This window comes from Oncorhynchus nerka, linkage group LG25 (assembly GCF_034236695.1).
Source record: "Oncorhynchus nerka isolate Pitt River linkage group LG25, Oner_Uvic_2.0, whole genome shotgun sequence".
NCBI lineage: Eukaryota > Metazoa > Chordata > Actinopteri > Salmoniformes > Salmonidae > Oncorhynchus > Oncorhynchus nerka.
In genome coordinates this window covers 13,713,501-13,738,269 of record NC_088420.1, presented here as the reverse complement: position 1 = coordinate 13,738,269, position 24,769 = coordinate 13,713,501, and the positions used below count along the sequence as shown (strand labels likewise).

The 24,769-nt window shown below is 43.9% G+C and overlaps 1 protein-coding gene across 1 annotated transcript in view; it reads right to left on the bottom strand.

Moving 5' to 3' along the window:
- Positions 1–24,769, bottom strand: part of LOC115108852 (prolyl 3-hydroxylase 2-like) — a 158,663-nt gene that overhangs the window by 2,514 nt on the left and 131,380 nt on the right. The window contains exons 10-14 of the mRNA XM_065009574.1: positions 4,260–4,355; positions 3,120–3,270; positions 2,429–2,546; positions 399–474; positions 131–271 (exon numbers count right to left, since the gene is read on the bottom strand). Of these exons, the coding sequence (XP_064865646.1) occupies positions 131–271; positions 399–474; positions 2,429–2,546; positions 3,120–3,270; positions 4,260–4,355 (582 nt within the window). The remainder of the gene's footprint in view (positions 1–130; positions 272–398; positions 475–2,428; positions 2,547–3,119; positions 3,271–4,259; positions 4,356–24,769) is intronic.

Below are 24,769 nucleotides of genomic sequence, written 5' to 3'. Positions count from 1 at the left end.
GCATTTCGCTACACTCGCATTAACATCTGCTAACCATGTGTATGTGACAAATAAAATTTGATTTGATTTATCCTCTATATGTGTCACTATGGAAGATATTATGATAGATGGGGTCATCATGACAGTTTACCAGTTCTCTGAAGAGGGGGTCCAAGGTGAACCACAGGGCCACGGCACACCTCTGCCCCCTGGTGACGGCCCTCACCCCATGGGGGTTCTCCCCTCCGGACGAGAAGCCCACCATACGACCACACTTTGGCTTCACCTGAGCCTGGGGGAGGAGGAGGGGGAGATCACGGTCAGTACTGAAGTACAAAGAAAGGGTAAGATAGTAAGACTAATAAAAATGTCAGGAAATACAGCTAACAAAAAGTGTCCCTTCTTGGGAGAGGACTCACTGTGACTGTTTTGGCATCCATTTCTGTGAAGATGAACTCCCCGCCCTCAAAGTCTCCATTCAGGTACAACAGAGCACTGAGAACACAATGAAAACCATTGGAAATGTATAATAGCCATGCTTATTGAACACTAGGTAATGGTATAGTATGGTGCCATTGGTAGCATGAGTAGATTTCAATGTATACTGAACAAAAAATATAAATGTTACATGGAAAGTGTTGGTCCCATGTTTCATGAGTTGAAATAAAAGATCCCAGAAATGTTGCATATATGCTCAAAAAGTTTATTTCTCTCAAATGTTGTGCACAAATATTTGTTTATATCCCTGTTAGTGTGCATTTCTCCTTTGCCAAGATAATCCATCCACCTGGCAGGTGTGGCATATCAAGAATATGATTAAACAGCATGATCATTACACAGGTGCACCTTGTGCTGGGGACAATAAAAAGACAATCTAAAATGTGCAGTTTTGCCACACAACACAATGCAAAAAAAAAGCTTATTTCTCAAAAATGTATGGCGTCATGTGGGCGAGCAGTTTGCTGATGTCAACGTTGTGAACAGAGTGCCCCATGGTGGCGGTGGGGTTATGGTATGGGCAGGCATAAGCTACAGACAACTAACACAATTGCATTTTATTGATGGCAATTTGAATGCACAGAGATACCATGATGAGATCCTGAGGCCCATTTTGTCGTGTCATTCATCCGCCGCCACCACCTCATGTTTCAGCATGATAATGCACAGCCTCATGTCGCAAGGATCTGTACACAATTCTTGGAAGCTGAAAATGTCAGGATTTGTCCAGGATTGTTCAGGTTTTGGTCACTAGATGCTCCCATTGTGCTTTATGACTCTTTTGTTTTTCCCTTGTTCTAGTTATTAGTTGCAACTGTGCCTAATTTCCCTTGAATGTATTTAAACCCTTAGTGTTCCTCAGTTCTTTGCTCTGTGTTTGTATGTTAGCACCCAGCCATGCTGTGAACTTTTGTTTCTCTGGTTTTGTTCTTGTTTATTTTTTATTATTCTTTTTGTCTTGGAGGATATACATTTTTTTCTCTTGGAATTACTTTTGACGTTGTGGATTTATATTTTTGCCTGAAGATCTTTTACCGTTTTTCTTTATTAAATCACCGTCTCTAGTACTGCTGTGTCTGCCTCATCTTCTGGGTTCTGCCGACTATTAGTGGCTCAGTTTACGAAGTGACTGTTTCTCACACCGGAGACCAGAGTTCGTAAGCGGGTCCTGACAGAAAATGTCCCAGTTCTTCCATGGCCTGCATACTCACCAGACATGTCACACGTAGAGCATGTTTGGGATGCTCTGGATCAACGCATACAATAGCATTTTCCAGTTCGTGCCAATATCCAGCAACTTCACACAGCCATTGAAGAGGAGTGGGACAACATTCCATAGGCCACAGTCAAAAGCCTGATGAAACCATACACAAAGGACATGTGTCGCACTGCATGAGGCAAATGGTGGTCTCTTCACATACCGACTACTTTTCACATCCACGCAACTACCTTTTAAAAACAATTGTATTTGTGACCAACAGATATCTGTAGATTACCATAGATTAGGGCCAAATTAATGTATTTCAATAGAATGATTTCCTCATATGAACTGTAACTCAGTAAAATCTGAAATTGTTGCATTTCAATTTTGGTTCAATGTAGTTAGGAAGCAGCTTAGCCTTGGACCAGAGCTAAACTTCAACCCTAAGATGCATTATAAACTGGGTGGTTCGAGCCCTGAATGCTGATTGGCTGAAAGCCGTGGTATATCAGACGTTATACCATGGGTATGACAAAACAGGTATTTTTACTGCTCTAATTACGATGGTAACCCGTTTATAATAGCATTAAGGTACCTCAGGGTTTTTTGATATATGGCCAATATACCACGGCTAAGGGCTGTATCCAGGCACGAAGCAACGCAGTGTACCTAAGAACAGCCCTTAGACGTGGTATATTGGCCATATACCACACCCCCTCGGGCCTTATTGCTTAAGGTATAAGCCCTAACCTGTAGTCTCTGTAGGTGTAGGCTGGTGCTTCTTTCCAGCACTCGTTGGCCTCTGGGTCTAACAGACAGTTGTCAGCGTGGATGGGATGGCTCAAGTCATTTCTATGGTCCTGTTGCCCTGAACCAAACAGAGATCAACTTTATTAACACCAAACAGAACCAAACAGAGATCAACTTTATTAACACCAAACAGAGATCAACTTTATAAACCCCAAAACAGACTAAGTTTACTTAACCTACTCAGAGGCAAACAAACCAAATTTGACTGAACCAACATGCTGAAATTCACATGATGTTCAAAGTTATATGACACTATAAGGAAAGTTTGATATGGGTCAAGTTCCTACCCGACTACATTGCAGACGCATGCCAGATCCTACAACGCCTGGATTGGTATTTAACATATCAGCTATATGAAAGGATACAGCCATCTGATGCTCGACAGCACCGTCAATGACATGGAACGCAACCATTGATTGATGCAATGCCTACAAATCTAGGTCGGGCAGGAACTCAACATCAGATATATTGATACAATAATCAATGGGCATGTTTGAGAGCATCAATTCTGTGATGCATTGTGGGTAAGTTGTGACTGATCTATAAATAATTAAAGAAGTTATGTATGATGCAAGGTGATTTGTCGATCAATCATTTAACATATGCCTGCAATATCGAACATGTGGCTCACCTGTGATGGCGGTACGGCACACCAGGTGTGTGTAGGAGAAGTGAAGTGTTGAGTTGAGCAGGAAGTAAGACTCGATGATGCGCCTTGCCCTCTCGCTGACGTCATAAAACAGACGAGCGCTTTTCAGAGGGACACGGCCCTCATAGCCGTACTGAAGGTAAAAAAACACAGTAACAACATTGTAGAAACAAAACACAGCAGAAGCACAGTAGAAACATGGTAAAACACAGTAGAAACATGGTAAAACACAGTAGAAACATGGTAAAACACAGTAGAAACATGGTAAAACACAGTAGAAACATGGTAAAACACAGTAGAAACATGGTAAAACACAGTAGAAACATGGTAAAACACATGGTAAAACACAGTAGAAAGGTAAAACACAGTAGAAACATGGTAAAACACAGTAGAAACATGGTAAAACACAGTAGAAAGGTAAAACACAGTAGAAACATAGTAAAACACAGTAGAAACATGGTAAAACACAGTAGAAACATGGTAAAACACAGTAGAACGTGGTAAAACACAGTAGAAACATGGTAAAGCACAGTAGAAACATGGTAAAGCACAGTAGAAACATGGTAAAACACAGTAGAAACATGGTAAAACACAGTAGAAACATGGTAAAACACATGGTAAAACACAGTAGAAAGGTAAAACACAGTAGAAACATGGTAAAACACAGTAGAAACATGGTAAAACACAGTAGAAAGGTAAAACACAGTAGAAACATGGTAAAACACAGTAGAAACATGGTAAAACACAGTAGAAACATGGTAAAACACAGTAGAACGTGGTAGAACACAGTAGAAACATGGTAAAACACAGTAGAAACATGGTAAAACACAGTAGAAACATGGTAAAACACAGTAGAACACAGTAGAAACATGGTATAAACATTCACATCAACATGTTGTCTGAGAAGCAACTGAAAATATTCTCTAGTTGCCCACTAAGGTACTGAAAGAGTGACTTTTGATAACGTCAAGAAAAGACTGTTACCGAGAGATTATTATATCAAAAGGGCAATACAAATGAAGTGTTAAGTAAGTGTTCATAATGTAATCATTACTATCTGGTTTCAAACGGAGGCTCGTTTTATCTCCTCCAATGTGTCTCTCTGTATAGAAGCTTGCTTACCTGCAGTGCTTTTAACACAGTGGCTCCCTCAAACCTCTCGTTGGGTGTGTGAGGAGACATCTTCCCTCTGTATCCATCTCCTGCCATAGTGATAGTCTGTGGACCAAACACAGAGACACATAAACCCCTGCACTCATGACAATGATAACGTGTCAATGACGATGTCAAATGTAAACATGTTAAAACACAAATCAAAGTTTATCGGTGGTGTACCCAGTTTAGCAGGTGTTATAGCGGGTGCAGCGACATGCTTATGTTACTAGCTCCTAACAATGCAATACAACATCAAACAAGTACACAAATAATACAACATTTAAAAAGGAAGAAATATTGAAATATAGGCACGAATACAATTCAAATAAATAGCACTGTAACAATAAATCCAAATGCTGTCAACTGTGCCTTTGGAAAGAATTCAGACCCCTTGAATTTTTCCACATTTTGATACGTTACAGCTTTATTTAAAACATGTTTTATCCCCCCCATCAATGTACACACAATACCCCATAATGACTAAGCAAAAACAGGTTTTATCCCCCCCATCAATGTACACACAATACCCCATAATGACTAAGCAATAACAGGTTTTATCCCCCCCATCAATGTACACACAATACCCCATAATGACTAAGCAAAAACAGGTTTTATAAGCAAAAACCCCCCATCAATGTACACACAATACCCCATAATGACTAAGCATACCCCATAAAAAACAGTACACACAATACCCCATAATGACTAAGCAAAAACAGGTTTTATCCCCCCCATTTATAATGACTAAGCAAAAACAGGTTTTATCCCCCATCAATGTACACACAATACCCCATAATGACTAAGCAAAAACAGGTTTTATCCCCCATCAATGTACACACAATACCCCATAATGACTAAGCAAAAACAGGTTTTATCCCCCCATCAATGTACACACAATACCCCATAATGACTAAGCAAAAACAGGTTTTATCCCCCCCATCAATGTACACACAATACCCCATAATGACTAAGCAAAAACAGGTTTTTGAATTTGACTAATTTATGTAAAATAAAAATACAAAACTTAAATACCTCATTTACATACAGTTGAAGTCGGAAGTTTACATACACTTAGGTTGGAGTCATTAAAACTCGTTTTTCAACCACTCCACAAATTTCTTGTTAACAAACTATTGTTTTGGCAAGTTGGTTATGTGCATGACAAGTCATTATTACAACAATTGTTTACAGACTATTTCACTTATAATTCATTGTATCACAATTCCAGGTGGTCAGAAGTTTACACACACTAAGTTGACAGTGCCTTTAAACAGCTAGGAAAATTCCAGAAAACTATGTCATGGCTTTAGAAGCTTCTGATAGGATAACGGACATAATTTGAGTCAATTGGAGGTGTACCTGTGGATGTATTTCAAGGCCTACCTTCAAACTCAGTGCCTCTTTGCTTGACATCATGGAAAAATCTAAAGAAATCAGCCAAGACCTCAGAAAATAAAGTGTAGACCTCCACAAGTCTGGTTCATCCTTGGGAGCAATTTCCAAACACCTGAAGGTACAACGTTCATCTGTACAAACAATAGTACGCAAGTATGAACACCATGGGACCATGCATCCGCCATATCACTCAGGAAGGAGAGGCGTTCTGTCTCCTAGAGATGAACGTACTTTGGTGCAAACAGTGCAAATCAATCCCAGAACAACAGCAAAGGACCTTGTGAAGATGCTGGAGGAAACAGGTACAAAAGTCCATAGTAAAACGAGCAAGGAAGAAGCCACTGCTCCAAAACCACCATAAAAAAGCCAGACTACGGTTTGCAACTGCACATGGGTACAAAGATTGTACTTTTTAGAGAAATGTCCTCTGGTCTGATGAAACAAAAATAGAACTGTTTGGCCATAATGACCATCGTTATGTTTGGAGGAAAAAGGGGGAGGCTTGCAAGCCGAAGAACACCATCCCAACCATGAAGCACGGGGGTGGCAGCATCAGGTTGTCGGGGTGCTTTGCTGCAGGAGGGACTGGTGCACTTCACAAAATGGATGGCATCACGAGGTAGGAAAATTATGTGGATATATTGAAGCAACATCTCAAGACATCAGTCAGGAAGTTAAAGCTTGGTCGCAAATGGGTCTTCCAAATGGACAATGACCCCAAGCATACTTACAAAGTTGTGGAAAAATGGCTTCAGGACAACAAAGTCAAGGTTGTCCTGGTATGGTTGTCAACCGACCTCAATCCTATAGAACATGTGTGGGCAGAACTGAAAAAGCGTGTGCGAGCAAGGAGGCCTACACACCTGACTCGGTTACACCAGCTCTGTCAGGAGGAATGGGTCAAAATTCACCCAACTTATTGTGGGAAGCTTGTGGAAGGCTACCCGAAACGTTTGACCCAAGTTTATTAATTTAAAGGCAATGCTACCAAATACTAATTGAGTTTATGTAAACTTCTGACTTACTGGGAATGTGATGAAATCTAAAAAAATAAATAAAAAAAAAGCTTAAATAAATAATTCTCTCTACTATTATTTTGACATTTCACATTCTTAAAATAAAGTGGTGATCCTAACTGACCTAAGAGAGGGAATTTTTACTTGGATTAAATGTCAGGAATTGTGAAAAACTGAGTTTAAATGTATTTGGCTAAGGTGTATGTAAACTTCCGACTTCAACTGTAAGTATTCAGACTCTTTACTCAGTACTTTGTTGAAGCACCTTTGGCAGCGATTACAGCCTCAAGTCTTCTTGGGTATGACACTATAAGCTTGGTACAAATGTATTTGGGGAGTTTCTCCTATTCTTCTCTGCAGATCCTCTCAAGCTCGGTCAGATTGGATGGGGAGCGTTGCTGCACAGCTATTTTCTGGTCTCTCCAGAGATGTTTGATCGGGTTCAAGTCCGGACTCTCGCTGGGCCACTCCAGGACATTGAGAGACTTGCCCCAAATGCCAGGAAAACGCTACCTGCCCGAATGCGTAGTGCCAACTGTTAAGTTTAGTGGAGGAGGAATAATGGTCTAGGGTTGTTTTTCGTTATTCGGGCTAGAACCCTTAGTTCCAGTGAAGGGAAATCTTAACACTACAGCATACAATTACATTTTAGACGATTCTGTGCTTCCAACTTTGTGGCAACAGCTTGGGGAAGGCCCTTTCCTGTTTCAGCATGACAATGCACCGTGCACAAAGCGAGGTCTATACAGAAATGGTTTATCGAGCATGGAAGAACTTGACTGGCCTGCACAGAGCCCTGACCTCAACCCCCTCGGACACCTTTGGGATGAATTAGAACGCCAACTGCGAGACAGGCCTAATCGTCCAACATCAGTTGCCCGACCTCACTAATGCTCGTGACTGAAGTCCCCGCAGCAATGTTCCAACATCTAGTGGAAAGCCTTCCCAGAAGAGTGGAGGCTGTTATAGCAGCAAAGGGTGGGACCAACTTCATATTAATGCCCATGATTTTGGAATGAGATGTTCGACGAGCAGGTGTCCACATACTTTGGTCATGTAGTGTATGTATGTGAATGGTGTGTATAGACAGTATGGACAATATGTGGATAGAAAAGGTGTATATATAGGATGAGCCTTGACTAGAATACAGTATGAAGTGGGTAAAATAGTATGTAAACATTATTAAAGTGACCAGTGTGTTACGGATACAGTTATCCTGTGTGTGTGTATCCTGTGTGTGTTTCTTTTCTCTCCTTCTCCCCTCACAGGTGAAAATCATCACTCCCCAATCAGTCAACAATCAATCATCAATCAGAAGACACACCTCCTCCTATTTCCTACCCTATCACAGTTCCTTCCCCATGGTTTAAAAAACCCATCATTTGTTTGTTCGAGAGCTCAATCTCTAGCTCAATCTCTCTGTAAATGCCATGTCTGTAGGTCTCTGTGTTTCACTCTTGCTTTGTGTCGTAACCTCTCTTTTGTTTAAGCACCTCCATAGCACTTTGTCATCACCTGTGAGTATTGTTTTTGGTTATGGTGTTTGTTTGTTTGCTGGTGGGAAAAGGGGGAAACCAAGACAAGTCGCCCATGGGCATACACTACCCGTAGGTGAACTTTGTTAAATACACTAGTTAGAACTGGGCGGACCACCCACTGTATTTTTGGTTAGTTAGTTAGCTGTTGTTAAAGTAGGCTAGTCTAGCTTAGGGGTGTTTTGGATGCTTATTGTTTCTTTCCTTGGGTCCAGCTCAGCCCCTTTTCCTGCTCCCCCCATTACCGTGTGTTTATAAATAAACCTAGAGTTTGACGGTAATTTCTGTTGTCGTGGTTATTTCGTGCACACTTTTACTTTGTCACAATAATAATTTGCATGAGTTATGTTACGGGTCTCATTACCATCCCCCCTAGACTGTCGGGCCAAAAGGGATTCGTAACATAAGTGGGGGCTCATCCGGGATCTGTCATAACTGACACCCATGCCGCTCATGTAGATTGTTTACATTTAACATTTACATTTAAGTCATTTAGCAGACGCTCTTATCCAGAGCGACTTACAAATTGGTGCATTCACCTTATGACCTCCAGTGGGACAGTAGTGCATCTAAATCTTTTCAGGGGGAGGGGGGGTGAGATTGTTGTAGTGGTATAGTTCAGTGTTGAGCGTCATAGCTGAAGTAGCATTAGTGTTTGCTATTTTCTTTGGCACTTGTGAAGTAGTGTAAAATGACTACTTTTGATTTGAGATCCTTTTTGGATAACCCTTCGTGGGAGGTTTTTGACAAATGTCGTAGAGTTGATTTAATGACCTTGGCTGACCATTATTCAGTATCGATTCCGCAGAGTTTAGTTAAGGCGGAGGTTAAACAGCTAGTGTTAAATGTATTGTTGGAAGAGCAGGTGCTTGTGTTACCGCTGCCTGAGTCTACTACCCCTGTAGCGGATGTTGCTGCTCCTGTAAGCCCATTGGTGTCTGATAATGAGGGAGAGGCTAAAACACCAGCCACATTGTCCCGTTTTGATCCACTCTCCCCACTGTCAAATGGTGATGCCAGGAGGGATGTCCGTTTAGCACAGTTCCAACTGGAGGTGGAAGAGAGAGCCCAAATTAGGCAAGAGACTCTCCAGTTGGAGATATGTAAAATAGAGGCAGAAAAAGAACGAGAACAACGGCATTTGGAGATGTGTAAAATTGAGGCAGACAGAGAACAAAGGCAGTTGGAGTTCAAAATGCGCCAGATGGAACTGGAGGCAGAGACAGCGAGGCTAGCCTCCGGTCCTACTGTGCCTGTTTGTGAGCCGTCCTCACCTGCTGTGTCCTCCAACACGTTTGACATTAGTAGGCAGATTGCCTTAGTACCTTTGTTCAGAGAGTCAGAGGTTGACTCCTATTTTTGTGTATTTGAGCGTATAGCCGTAGCATTGAAATGGCCTGAAGAGGTATGGTGCCTATTACTTCAGTGTAAATTAACTGGTAACGCCCAAGAGGTTTTGTCAGCGTTACCTCTGGAGGACAGTTTGAATTATGAAGTGGTCAAAGCTACTGTTCTTCGTACCTATGAGCTTGTGCCTGAGGCATACCGACAGAGATTTAGGTCTCATAGAAAGTCTTCTAGTAAGACTTATGTGGAATTTGCTAGAGACAAGGGAAATCTGTTTGATAAATGGCATGCTGCTAGTAAGGTAACTGATTTCAACTCTCTCCGGGAGTTAATCTTGTTGGAAGAGTTTAAAAATTGCTTACCCGAACGCATTGTAGTTTACATAAACGAACAGAAAGTATCCTCCCTGGCAGAAGCGTCTGTGTTGGCAGACGAGTTTGTGTTGACGCACAAGAGTGTGTTTTCGGCTCAAACTGAGAGTAGAGCCACTGAGTTTCCTACCTTTAGCCCTAGTCGGCCAGCAGTAGCATATCAAGCACGCCAGAATGAGCGTCCCTGTTTCTATTGTCATAAAGTAGGACATATGATTAATGATTGCTTCCTGCTTAAACGCAAACAAGGGATGCCTCTTCGTGCCAAACCACCAACAGGTGTTGCTCTAATTCGTACGGTTGTGAGGTCTGCAACAAAACAGGTGCCTCAGGGTAACTGTAGTTTGAAAGTCTCAATCCCCGACCGCAGTTATGAACCATTCATTTTCGAGGGGTTTGTGTCCCTAACGAATGACGAAGCGTCTCAGCGACCGGTTAAAATCCTTAGAGATACTGGTGCGGCGCAGTCGTTTATATTGTCTGATGTGTTGCCCTTATCTGACGATACATATTGTGGTTCCAGTGTGTTAGTGCAGGGTATTGAAATGGGTTTTGTCCCAGTGCCATTGCACTTTGTGAAAGTACACTCTGAGTTAATCAGTGGAATATTCAGAGTGGGGGTACGCCCTATGTTGCCAGTGAAAGGTGTGACCTTTATAATGGGTAACGATATTGCCGGAGGAAAGGTAGTACCCGTATTGGAAGTATTGGATAAAAGTGACCACTCTCTCTCTAATGAGCTGGCACCGAGTTATCCACATGTGTTCCCCGCTTGTGCTGTCATTCGTGCTCAGGCACGACAAGAGGGTGACGTGATAGATTTGTCGAACACTGTTCTGTTCAAAGAGGTTGATCAAGAAGATGGATTGTGTGATACCTCTGAGAAGCTGATCACCTCTGACAAACAGCCCAGGAAAGAAGCAAAGAACGTTGAACTTATTGCTGATGCAATACAGTTACCAGTCACTCGTGAGCAGCTGATTGCTAACCAAAAGGTTGACAACAAGCTTGGTAAATGTTTTTCTAGTGTTGTCTCATTGGAAGATGTGAAGAAGAAGAACGTGGCTTACTTCATTGATGGTAATCTCCTCATGCGTAAATGGAAATCCCATGTTGACGCGGATGGAGATTGGAATGCTGTTTACCAAATAGTGATTCCTACAGCCTTTCGACAAAATGTGTTATCCCTTGCTCATGATCACCAGTGGTCTGGTCATTTAGGAATCACAAAAACTTATGATCGGATCCTTCGACATTTCTTTTGGCCGGGTTTAAAACAAGATGTGGCTCAGTTCTGTCGGACATGCCACACATGTCAGATAACAGGAAAACCAAATCAGGTTATTCCTCCCGCTCCTCTTTGTCCCATACCTGTCATAGGTGAACCATTCGAGCATGTGGTGGTTGATTGTGTTGGACCGTTACCGAAGACAAAATCGGGTAACCAGTTTTTGTTAACGATAATGTGTATGGCTACAAGATACCCCGAGGCCATTCCTCTGAGAAGGATTACAGCCCCGGTAGTGAGTAAAGCCTTAATAAAATTCTTCACGACATTCGGGTTACCTAGGGTGGTACAAAGCGATCAAGGAACCAATTTCCTATCCAAGCTCTTCAGGCAGGTGTTAAAATCCTTGTCAATTACGCACCGTGTGTCAAGCGCCTATCACCCAGAGTCTCAGGGTGCACTTGAAAGATGGCATCAGACACTGAAGTCTATGCTACGTAAATATTGTTTGGAATCTGAGAAAGATTGGGATGAGGGAGTTCCTCTAGTTTTGTTTGCTGCTCGTGAAACTGTGCAGGAGTCCCTAGGTTTCAGCCCGGCTGAACTGGTGTTTGGTCACACAGTGAGAGGACCAATGAAAGTCCTTAAAGAACAGTTCTTGTCCCAAGAGTTGTGTACCAGAGATGAGAATGTGTTGGACTACGTTAGTCGCTTTCGTGAGCGCCTACACCAAGCTTGTGCTCTCGCAAAGGAAGCTCTGTCTTCCTCACAGAGGAGCATGAAAAGACACTATGATAAAGAGGCTGTTTCTCGTCCACTACAGCCAGGTGACCAAGTACTGGTGTTATTACCTGTTCCAGGATCTTCACTGTCAGCTCGTTTCTCGGGTCCTTATTTAATTGAAAAGAAAATAAGTGAAACTGACTATGTGCTTCAAACTCCTGATAGACAACGCCAATCTCGTGTGTGTCACATTAACATGTTGAAAGCTTACCACACCCGACCCATCACACAGTTAGAGAGTTCAAAAACAGAGTAAGGTACTGCTGTCTCTGCTACTACTGCTATGATAGTGGACTGTCATATTGATGATGTTGATGGCTTGGAGTTGCGCAATACTCAGCAGCAGTGTGTTAGATTGCCCAACTCAGAAATGCTGCTGTCTATCCAATCCGGTCTGGTTCATTTAACGGATGGACAGGCCAATGATATTGTGAGGCTACTACACAGTTTTCCATGTCTCTTTAATGACGTTCCTACTCGCACAAATGTGTTGGAACATGACAATGTTGGAAATGCTACACCTATCAAGCAACACCCATATCGTATCAACGCTTCCAAGAGGAAGATAATGAGGGATGAGGTGAGATATTTGTTGGAGAATGACCTGGCTAAGCCAAGTTCAAGCCCTTGGAGTTCTCCTTGCATTCTGGTTCCTAAACCTGATGATACGTCCAGGTTATGTACGGATTATCGAAAGGTAAATTCTGTCACAATGCCAGATTCGTTCCCGTTACCCCGACTGGACGACTGTATCGACACTATTGGTGCTGCTAAGTATGTAACCAAGTTAGACCTCTTAAAAGGTTACTGGCAGGTTCCGTTAACTTCACGTGCTTCTGAGATTTCTGCCTTTGTGACCCCAGACAACTTCCTACAGTACTCAGTCATGGCTTTTGGGATGCGAAATGCACCAGCCACTTTCCAACGACTGGTTAACTCCGTATTAGCTGGTGTTCCTAATTGTAGTGCATACCTTGATGACCTAGTGATTTATTCGTCTGAGTGGTCAGATCATGTTGACTCTCTAAGGGTAGTATGTGAACGGTTGGCAGCTGCTTCTCTAACCCTGAACTTGGCAAAGTGCGAGTTTGGGAAGGCTACTGTTACCTATCTCGGTAAAGAGGTTGGCCATGGACAGGTGCGCCCTGTTGGTGCCAAGGTCTTGGCTATAACTGCATTCCCTGCACCTACCACCAGACGAGAGCTACGCCGCTTTTTAGGGATGGTTGGCTACTACCGTAGCTTCTGTAAAAATTTCTCTGCGGTAGTTGCTCCATTGACCGATTTGCTTAGTCCAGCTAGATCATTTGTGTGGTCCCCTGATTGTAAGAGAGCTTTTGAATCAGCGAAAGCACTCTTATGTAGTACACCTGTACTTGCTGCTCCAGATTTTGAACAACCGTTCAAACTTGAGGTAGATGCTAGTGCCAGAGGTGCTGGTGCTGTTCTACTGCAACAGGACAAGAGTGGAGTGGATCATCCCGTTTGTTATTTTTCACGTAAATTTAATAAATGTCAAACAAACTATGCGACAATAGAACAAGAAGCTCTTGCTTTGTTGTTGGCTCTGCAATACTTTGAAGTATATATTGGTTCCAGTGCCCTACCCGTGATTGTATATACTGACCATAACCCCTTAGTTTTTCTCCACCGAATGTACAACCAGAACCAGCGCCTTATGCGTTGGGCGCTGATTGTACAAAATTATAATTTGGAGATCCGCCACAAAAAGGGTTCTGATAATGTGTTGGCAGATGCTTTGTCTCGTGTGTGAAAATGATTTCTGTATGTTTTGCAAGGTTGTTGCTTTGTTGTGAGTATTCATTGAAATACTGTAGTCCCAACCCCTAGGGTTGCTCTTTTAAGGGTGGGAGTGTTACGGATACAGTTATCCTGTGTGTGTGTATCCTGTGTGTGTTTCTTTTCTCTCCTTCTCCCCTCACAGGTGAAAATCATCACTCCCCAATCAGTCAACAATCAATCATCAATCAGAAGACACACCTCCTCCTATTTCCTATCCTATCACAGTTCCTTCCCCATGGTTTAAAAACCCCGTCATTTGTTTGCTCTAGAGCAATCTCTAGCTCAATCTCTAGCTCAATCTCTCTGTAAATGCCATGTCTGTAGGTCTCTGTGTTTCACTCTTGCTTTGTGTCGTAACCTCTCTTTTGTTTAAGCACCTCCATAGCACTTTGTCATCACCTGTGAGTATTGTTTTTGGTTATGGTGTTTGTTTGTTTGCTGGTGGGAAAAGGGGGAAACCAAGACAAGTCGCCCATGGGCATACACTACCCGTAGGTGAACTTTGTTAAATACACTAGTTAGAACTGGGCGGACCACCAACTGTATTTTTGGTTAGTTAGTTAGCTGTTGTTAAAGTAGGCTAGTCTAGCTTAGGGGTGTTTTGGATGCTTATTGTTTCTTTCCTTGGGTCCAGAGTTATGTTACGGGTCTCATTACCATCCCCCCCTAGACTGTCGGGCCAAAAGGGATTCGTAACACAGTGTTTCTTGACTTTGTAAACAGGGCAGCAGTCTCTAAGGTGCAGGGTAGAGTACTGGGTGATAGCCGGTTAGCAACAGTGATTAAGGTTCAGGACAGGGTGCTGGGCGGTGGCCCGGCTTAATGATCTTCTTGGCCTTCCTGTGACAACGGGTGCTGTAGATGTCCTGGAGGGCAGGGAGTGTGCCCCCGGTGAGGCGTTGGGCTGACCGCACCACCATCTGTAGCCCTGTGGTTGCGGGCGGTGCAGTTGCCAGGCAGTGATACAGCCCGACAGAATGATCTCAATGGTGCATCTGTAGAAGTTCATGAGGGTCATAGGAAGTGCTGTCATTATGAAGGGACAATTTCAGGTCAGTGATGTGTACGCAGAGGAACTTGAAGCTTTTAACCCTCTCCACTGTGACCTCGTCGATGTGGATGGGGGCGTGCTCTCTATGCTGCCTCCTGTAGTCCACGATCAACTCCGTTGTTTTGTTGACGTTGAGGTTATTTTCCTGACACCAGGGCCCTCCCCTCCTCCCTAGAGGCTGTCTCGTTGACGTTATATTCCTAACACCACTACACCAGGGCCCTCCCCTCCTCCCTAGAGGCTGTCTCGTTGACGTTATTTTCCTAACACCACTACACCAGGGCCCTCCCCTCCTCCCTAGAGGCTGTCTCGTTGACGTTATTTTCCTAACACCACTACACCAGGGCCCTAAGCTCCTCCCTAGAGGCTGTCTCGTTGTTTTTTGTAATCAAACCTACCACTGTTTCCATCAGCAAACTTGATGATTGAGTTGGAGCAGTGCGTGAACACGCAGTCGTGGGTGAACAGGGATTACAGGAGGAGCTGAGCACACATCCCTGTAGGACCCCTGTCTTGAGGATTAGTGTGGTGGAGATGTTCTTGCCTACCTTCACCACATGGGGTCGGCCTGTCAGGAAGTATAGGACACAGTTGAACAGGGAGGGGTTAGACCTAAAGCCCTGAGCTTAGTGATGAGCTTGGTGTTGCCGTAGTCAATGAACAGCATTCTTACATAGGTATTTCTCTTATCCAGGTGGGATAGGGCAGTGTGCAGTGCGATGGCGTCGTCTGTGGATCTGTTGGGGAGGTACGCAAATGGTAATGGGTCTAGGGTGTCCGGTAAGGTGGAGGTGATATGATCCTTAACCAGCCTCTCAAAGCACTTCATGATGACAGAAGTGAGTGCTACAGGGCAATAGTCATTTAGTTCAGTTAACTTTGCTTTCTTGGTTACAGGAACAATGGTGGACATCTTGAAGCAAGCGGGGACCACAGACTGAGATAGAGAGAGATTGAATATGTCCGTAAACACTCCAGTCAGCTGGTCTGCACATGCTCTGAGGGCGGGGTTTTGGATGCCGTCTGGGCCGGCAGCCTAGCGAGGGTTAACATGCCACAAAGATCGGGAACATACAGTCCTCGCGAGCGGCGGGAGCCCACAGTCCTCGCGAGCGGCGGGAGCCCACAGTCCTCGCGAGCGGCGGGAGCCCACAGTCCTCGCGAGCGGCGGGAGCCCACAGTCCTCGCGAGCGGCGGGAGCCCACAGTCCTCGCGAGCGGCGGGAGCCCACAGTCCTCGCGAGCGGTCTGTTTGTACACATATTCCCAGTCATCTTGCCGTGGTTAAGCATTTCACTACACTATAAGCATTTCACTACACTCGCAATAACATCTGCATGTGACCAATAAAATTAGATTTTTGGTTAAATGCGGTGGTTCGCGTTTTCAGTTTTGTGTGAATACTGCCATCTCAACTGTTTTTGGTTTGGATAAGTTGTAATCGACACAGTAGGAACAACATCCTCTATACACTTCCTGATGAACCCAGTCACTGTAGGAACAACATCCTCTATACACTTCCTGATGAACCCAGTCACAGTAGGAACAACATCCTCTATACACTTCGTGATGAACCCAGTGACTGTAGGAACAACATCCTCTATACACTTCCTGATGAACCCAGTCACAGTAGGAACAACATCCTCTATACACTTCCTGATGAACCCAGTCACTGTAGGAACAACATCCTCTATACACTTCCTGATGAACCCAGTCACAGTAGGAACAACATCCTCTATACACTTCCTGATGAACCCAGTCACTGTAGGAACAACATCCTCTATACACTTCCTGATGAACCCAGTCACTGTAGGAACAACATCCTCTATACACTTCCTGATGAACCCAGTCACAGTAGGAACAACATCCTCTATACACTTCCTGATGAACCCAGTCACTGTAGGAACAACATCCTCTATACACTTCCTGATGAACCCAGTCACTGTAGGAACAACATCATCTATACACTTCCTGATGAACCCAGTCACAGTAGGAACAACATCCTCTATACACTTCCTGATGAACCCAGTCACTGTAGGAACAACATCCTCTATACACTTCCTGATGAACCCAGTCACTGTAGGAACAACATCCTCTATACACTTCCTGATGAACCCAGTCACAGTAGGAACAACATCCTCTATACACTTCCTGATGAACCCAGTCACTGTAGGAACAACATCCTCTATACACTTCCTGATGAACCCAGTCACAGTAGGAACAACATCCTCTATACACTTCCTGATGAACCCAGTCACTGTAGGAACAACATCCTCTATACACTTCCTGATGAACCCAGTCACTGTAGGAACAACATCCTCTATACACTTCCTGATGAACCCAGTCACTGTAGGAACAACATCCTCTATACACTTCCTGATGAACCCAGTCACTGTAGGAACAACATCCTCTATACACTTCCTGATGAACCCAGTCACAGTAGGAACAACATCCTCTATACACTTCCTGATGAACCCAGTCACTGTAGGAACAACATCCTCTATACACTTCCTGATGAACCCAGTCACTGTAGGAACAACATCATCTATACACTTCCTGATGAACCCAGTCACAGTAGGAACAACATCCTCTATACACTTCCTGATGAACCCAGTCACTGTAGGAACAACATCCTCTATACACTTCCTGATGAACCCAGTCACAGTAGGAACAACATCCTCTATACACTTCCTGATGAACCCAGTCACTGTAGGAACAACATCCTCTATACACTTCCTGATGAACCCAGTCACAGTAGGAACAACATCCTCTATACACTTCCTGATGAACCCAGTCACTGTAGGAACAACATCCTCTATACACTTCCTGATGAACCCAGTCACTGTAGGAACAACATCCTCTATACACTTCCTGATGAACCCAGTCACAGTAGGAACAACATCCTCTATACACTTCCTGATGAACCCAGTCACTGTAGGAACAACATCCTCTATACACTTCCTGATGAACCCAGTCACAGTAGGAACAACATCCTCCATACACTTCCTGATGAACCCAGTCACTGTAGGAACAACATCCTCTATACACTTCCTGATGAACCCAGTCACTGTAGGAACAACATCCTCTATACACTTCCTGATGAACCCAGTCACTGTAGGAACAACATCCTCTATACACTTCCTGATGAACCCAGTCACTGTAGGAACAACATCCTCTATACACTTCCTGATGAACCCAGTCACAGTAGGAACAACATCCTCTATACACTTCCTGATGAACCCAGTCACTGTAGGAACAACATCCTCTATACACTTCCTGATGAACCCAGTCACAGTAGGAACAACATCCTCTATACACTTCCTGATGAACCCAGTCACTGTAGGAACAACATCCTCTATACACTTCCTGATGAACCCAGTCACTGTAGGAACAACATCCTCTATACACTTCCTGATGAACCCAGTCACTGTAGGAACAACATCCTCTATACACTTCCTGATGAACCCAGTCACAGTAGGAACAACATCCTCTATACACTTCCTGATGAACCCAGTCACTGTAGGAACAACATCCTCTATACACTTCCTGATGAACCCAGTCACTGTAGGAACAACATCCTCTATACACTTCCTGATGAACCCAGTCACTGTAGGAACAACATCCTCTATACACTTCCTGATGAACCCCGTCACAGTAGGAACAACATCCTCTATACACTTCCTGATGAACCCAGTCACTGTAGGAACAACATCCTCTATACACTTCCTGATGAACCCAGTCACAGTAGGAACAACATCCTCTATACACTTCCTGATGAACCCAGTCACTGTAGGAACAACATCCTCTCATACACTTCCTGATGAACCCAGTCACAGTAGGAACAACATCCTCTATACACTTCCTGATGAACCCAGTCACTGTAGGAACAACATCCTCTATACACTTCCTGATGAACCCAGTCACTGTAGGAACAACATCCTCTATACACTTCCTGATGAACCCAGTCACTGTAGGAACAACATCCTCTATACACTTCTGATGAACCCAGTGAGGAACAACATCCTCTATACACTTCCTGATGAACCCAGTCACTGTAGGAACAACATCCTCTATACACTTCCTGATGAACCCAGTCACAGTAGGAACAACATCCTCTATACACTTCCTGATGAACCCAGTCACTGTAGGAACAACATCCTCTATACACTTCCTGATGAACCCAGTCACTGTAGGAACAACATCCTCTATACACTTCCTGATGAACCCCTGATGAACCCAGTCACAGTAGGAACAACATCCTCTATACACTTCCTGATGAACCCAGTCACTGTAGGAACAACATCCTCTATACACTTCCTGATGAACCCCGTCACAGTAGGAACAACATCCTCTATACACTTCCTGATGAACCCAGTCACTGTAGGAACAACATCCTCTATACACTTCCTGATGAACCCCGTCACAGTAGGAACAACATCCTCTATACACTTCCTGATGAACCCAGTCACTGTAGGAACAACATCCTCTATACACTTCCTGATGAACCCAGTCACAGTAGGAACAACATCCTCTATACACTTCCTGATGAACCCAGTCACAGTAGGAACAACATCCTCTATACACTTCCTGATGAACCCAGTCACTGTAGGAACAACATCCTCTATACACTTCCTGATGAACCCAGTCACTGTAGGAACAACATCCTCTATACACTTCCTGATGAACCCAGTCACTGTAGGAACAACATCCTCTATACACTTCCTGATGAACCCAGTCACTGTAGGAACAACATCCTCTATACACTTCCTGATGAACCCAGTCACAGTAGGAACAACATCCTCTATACACTTCCTGATGAACCCAGTCACTGTAGGAACAACATCCTCTATACACTTCCTGATGAACCCAGTCACTGTAGGAACAACATCCTCTATACACTTCCTGATGAACCCAGTCACTGTAGGAACAACATCCTCTATACACTTCCTGATGAACCCAGTCACAGTAGGAACAACATCCTCTATACACTTCCTGATGAACCCAGTCACTGTAGGAACAACATCCTCTATACACTTCCTGATGAACCCAGTCACTGTAGGAACAACATCCTCTATACACTTCCTGATGAACCCAGTCACTGTAGGAACAACATCCTCTATACACTTCCTGATGAACCCAGTCACAGTAGGAACAACATCCTCTATACACTTCCTGATGAACCCAGTCACTGTAGGAACAACATCCTCTATACACTTCCTGATGAACCCAGTCACTGTAGGAACAACATCCTCTATACACTTCCTGATGAACCCAGTCACTGTAGGAACAACATCCTCTATACACTTCCTGATGAACCCAGTCACTGTAGGAACAACATCCTCTATACACTTCCTGATGAACCCAGTAACTGTAGGAACAACATCCTCTATACACTTCCTGATGAACCCAGTCACTGTAGGAACAACATCCTCTATACACTTCCTGATGAACCCCGTCACAGTAGGAACAACATCCTCTATACACTTCCTGATGAACCCAGTCACTGTAGGAACAACATCCTCTATACACTTCCTGATGAACCCCGTCACAGTAGGAACAACATCCTCTATACACTTCCTGATGAACCCAGTCACTGTAGGAACAACATCCTCTATACACTTCCTGATGAACCCAGTCACTGTAGGAACAACATCCTCTATACACTTCCTGATGAACCCAGTCACAGTAGGAACAACATCCTCTATACACTTCCTGATGAACCCAGTCACTGTAGGAACAACATCCTCTATACACTTCCTGATGAACCCAGTCACTGTAGGAACAACATCCTCTATACACTTCCTGATGAACCCAGTCACTGTAGGAACAACATCCTCTATACACTTCCTGATGAACCCAGTCACAGTAGGAACAACATCCTCTATACACTTCCTGATGAACCCAGTCACTGTAGGAACAACATCCTCTATACACTTCCTGATGAACCCAGTCACTGTAGGAACAACATCCTCTATACACTTCCTGATGAACCCAGTCACTGTAGGAACAACATCCTCTATACACTTCCTGATGAACCCCGTCACAGTAGGAACAACATCCTCTATACACTTCCTGATGAACCCAGTCACTGTAGGAACAACATCCTCTATACACTTCCTGATGAACCCCGTCACAGTAGGAACAACATCCTCTATACACTTCCTGATGAACCCAGTCACTGTAGGAACAACATCCTCTATACACTTCCTGATGAACCCAGTCACTGTAGGAACAACATCCTCTATACACTTCCTGATGAACCCAGTCACTGTAGGAACAACATCCTCTATACACTTCCTGATGAACCCAGTCACTGTAGGAACAACATCCTCTATACACTTCCTGATGAACCCAGTCACAGTAGGAACAACATCCTCTATACACTTCCTGATGAACCCAGTCACTGTAGGAACAACATCCTCTATACACTTCCTGATGAACCCAGTCACTGTAGGAACAACATCCTCTATACACTTCCTGATGAACCCAGTCACTGTAGGAACAACATCCTCTATACACTTCCTGATGAACCCAGTCACTGTAGGAACAACATCCTCTATACACTTCCTGATGAACCCAGTCACTGTAGGAACAACATCCTCTATACACTTCCTGATGAACCCCGTCACAGTAGGAACAACATCCTCTATACACTTCCTGATGAACCCAGTCACTGTAGGAACAACATCCTCTATACACTTCCTGATGAACCCAGTCACTGTAGGAACAACATCCTCTATACACTTCCTGATGAACCCAGTCACAGTAGGAACAACATCCTCTATACACTTCCTGATGAACCCCGTCACAGTAGGAACAACATCCTCTATACACTTCCTGATGAACCCAGTCACTGTAGGAACAACATCCTCTATACACTTCCTGATGAACCCAGTCACTGTAGGAACAACATCCTCTATACACTTCCTGATGAACCCCGTCACAGTATGAACAACATCCTCTATACACTTCCTGATGAACCCAGTCACTGTAGGAACAACATCCTCTATACACTTCCTGATGAACCCCGTCACAGTAGGAACAACATCCTCTATACACTTCCTGATGAACCCAGTCACTGTAGGAACAACATCCTCTATACACTTCCTGATGAACCCAGTCACTGTAGGAACAACATCCTCTATACACTTCCTGATGAACCCAGTCACTGTAGGAACAACATCCTCTATACACTTCCTGATGAACCCAGTCACTGTAGGAACAACATCCTCTATACACTTCCTGATGAACCCAGTCACTGTAGGAACAACATCCTCTATACACTTCCTGATGAACCCAGTCACTGTAGGAACAACATCCTCTATACACTTCCTGATGAACCCAGTCACAGTAGGAACAACATCCTCTATACACTTCCTGATGAACCCAGTCACAGTAGGAACAACATCCTCTATACACTTCCTGATGAACCCAGTCACTGTAGGAACAACATCCTCTATACACTTCCTGATGAACCCAGTCACTGTAGGAACAACATCCTCTATACACTTCCTGATGAACCCAGTCACTATAGGAACAACATCCTCTATACACTTCCTGATGAACCCCGTCACAGTAGGAACAACATCCTCTATACACTTCCTGATGAACCCAGTCACTGTAGGAACAACATCCTCTATACACTTCCTGATGAACCCCGTCACAGTAGGAACAACATCCTCTATACACTTCCTGATGAACCCAGTCACTGTAGGAACAACATCCTCTATACACTTCCTGATGAACCCAGTCACTGTAGGAACAACATCCTCTATACACTTCCTGATGAACCCAGTCACTGTAGGAACAACATCCTCTATACACTTCCTGATGAACCCAGTCACTGTAGGAACAACATCCTCTATACACTTCCTGATGAACCCAGTCACTGTAGGAACAACATCCTCTATACACTTCCTGATGAACCCAGTCACTGTAGGAACAACATCCTCTATACACTTCCTGATGAACCCCGTCACAGTAGGAACAACATCCTCTATACACTTCCTGATGAACCCAGTCACTGTAGGAACAACATCCTCTATACACTTCCTGATGAACCCAGTCACTGTAGGAACAACATCCTCTATACACTTCCTGATGAACCCAGTCACAGTAGGAACAACATCCTCTATACACTTCCTGATGAACCCAGTCACTGTAGGAACAACATCCTCTATACACTTCCTGATAAACCCAGTCACAGTAGGAACAACATCCTCTATACACTTCCTGATGAACCCAGTCACAGTAGGAACAACATCCTCTATACACTTCCTGATGAACCCAGTCACTGTAGGAACAACATCCTCTATACACTTCCTGATGAACCCAGTCACTGTAGGAACAACATCCTCTATACACTTCCTGATGAACCCAGTCACAGTAGGAACAACATCCTCTATACACTTCCTGATGAACCCAGTCACTGTAGGAACAACATCCTCTATACACTTCCTGATGAACCCAGTCACTGTAGGAACAACATCCTCTATACACTTCCTGATGAACCCAGTCACTGTAGGAACAACATCCTCTATACACTTCCTGATGAACCCAGTCACAGTAGGAACAACATCCTCTATACACTTCCTGATGAACCCAGTCACTGTAGGAACAACATCCTCTATACACTTCCTGATGAACCCAGTCACAGTAGGAACATCCTCTATACACTTCCTGATGAACCCAGTCACTGTAGGAACAACATCCTCTATACACTTCCTGATGAACCCAGTCACAGTAGGAACAACATCCTCTATACACTTCCTGATGAACCCAGTCACTGTAGGAACAACATCCTCTATACACTTCCTGATGAACCCAGTCACTGTAGGAACAACATCCTCTATACACTTCCTGATGAACCCAGTCACTGTAGGAACAACATCCTCTATACACTTCCTGATGAACCCAGTCACTGTAGGAACAACATCCTCTATACACTTCCTGATGAACCCCGTCACAGTAGGAACAACATCCTCTATACACTTCCTGATGAACCCAGTCACTGTAGGAACAACATCCTCTATACACTTCCTGATGAACCCAGTCACTGTAGGAACAACATCCTCTATACACTTCCTGATGAACCCAGTCACTGTAGGAACAACATCCTCTATACACTTCCTGATGAACCCAGTCACTGTAGGAACAACATCCTCTATACACTTCCTGATGAACCCAGTCACTGTAGGAACAACATCCTCTATACACTTCCTGATGAACCCAGTCACAGTAGGAACAACATCCTCTATACACTTCCTGATGAACCCAGTCACTGTAGGAACAACATCCTCTATACACTTCCTGATGAACCCAGTCACTGTAGGAACAACATCAACTCCTATACACTTCCTGATGAACCCCGTCACAGTAGGAACAACATCCTCTATACACTTCCTGATGAACCCCGTCACAGTAGGAACAACATCCTCTATACACTTCCTGATGAACCCAGTCACTGTAGGAACAACATCCTCTATACACTTCCTGATGAACCCAGTCACTGTAGGAACAACATCCTCTATACACTTCCTGATGAACCCAGTCACTGTAGGAACAACATCCTCTATACACTTCCTGATGAACCCAGTCACTGTAGGAAAACATCCTCTATACACTTCCTGATGAACCCAGTCACTGTAGGAACAACATCCTCTATACACTTCCTGATGAACCCCGTCACAGTAGGAACAACATCCTCTATACACTTCCTGATGAACCCAGTCACTGTAGGAACAACATCCTCTATACACTTCCTGATGAACCCAGTCACTGTAGGAACAACATCCTCTATACACTTCCTGATGAACCCAGTCACAGTAGGAACAACATCCTCTATACACTTCCTGATGAACCCAGTCACTGTAGGAACAACATCCTCTATACACTTCCTGATGAACCCAGTCACAGTAGGAACAACATCCTCTATACACTTCCTGATGAA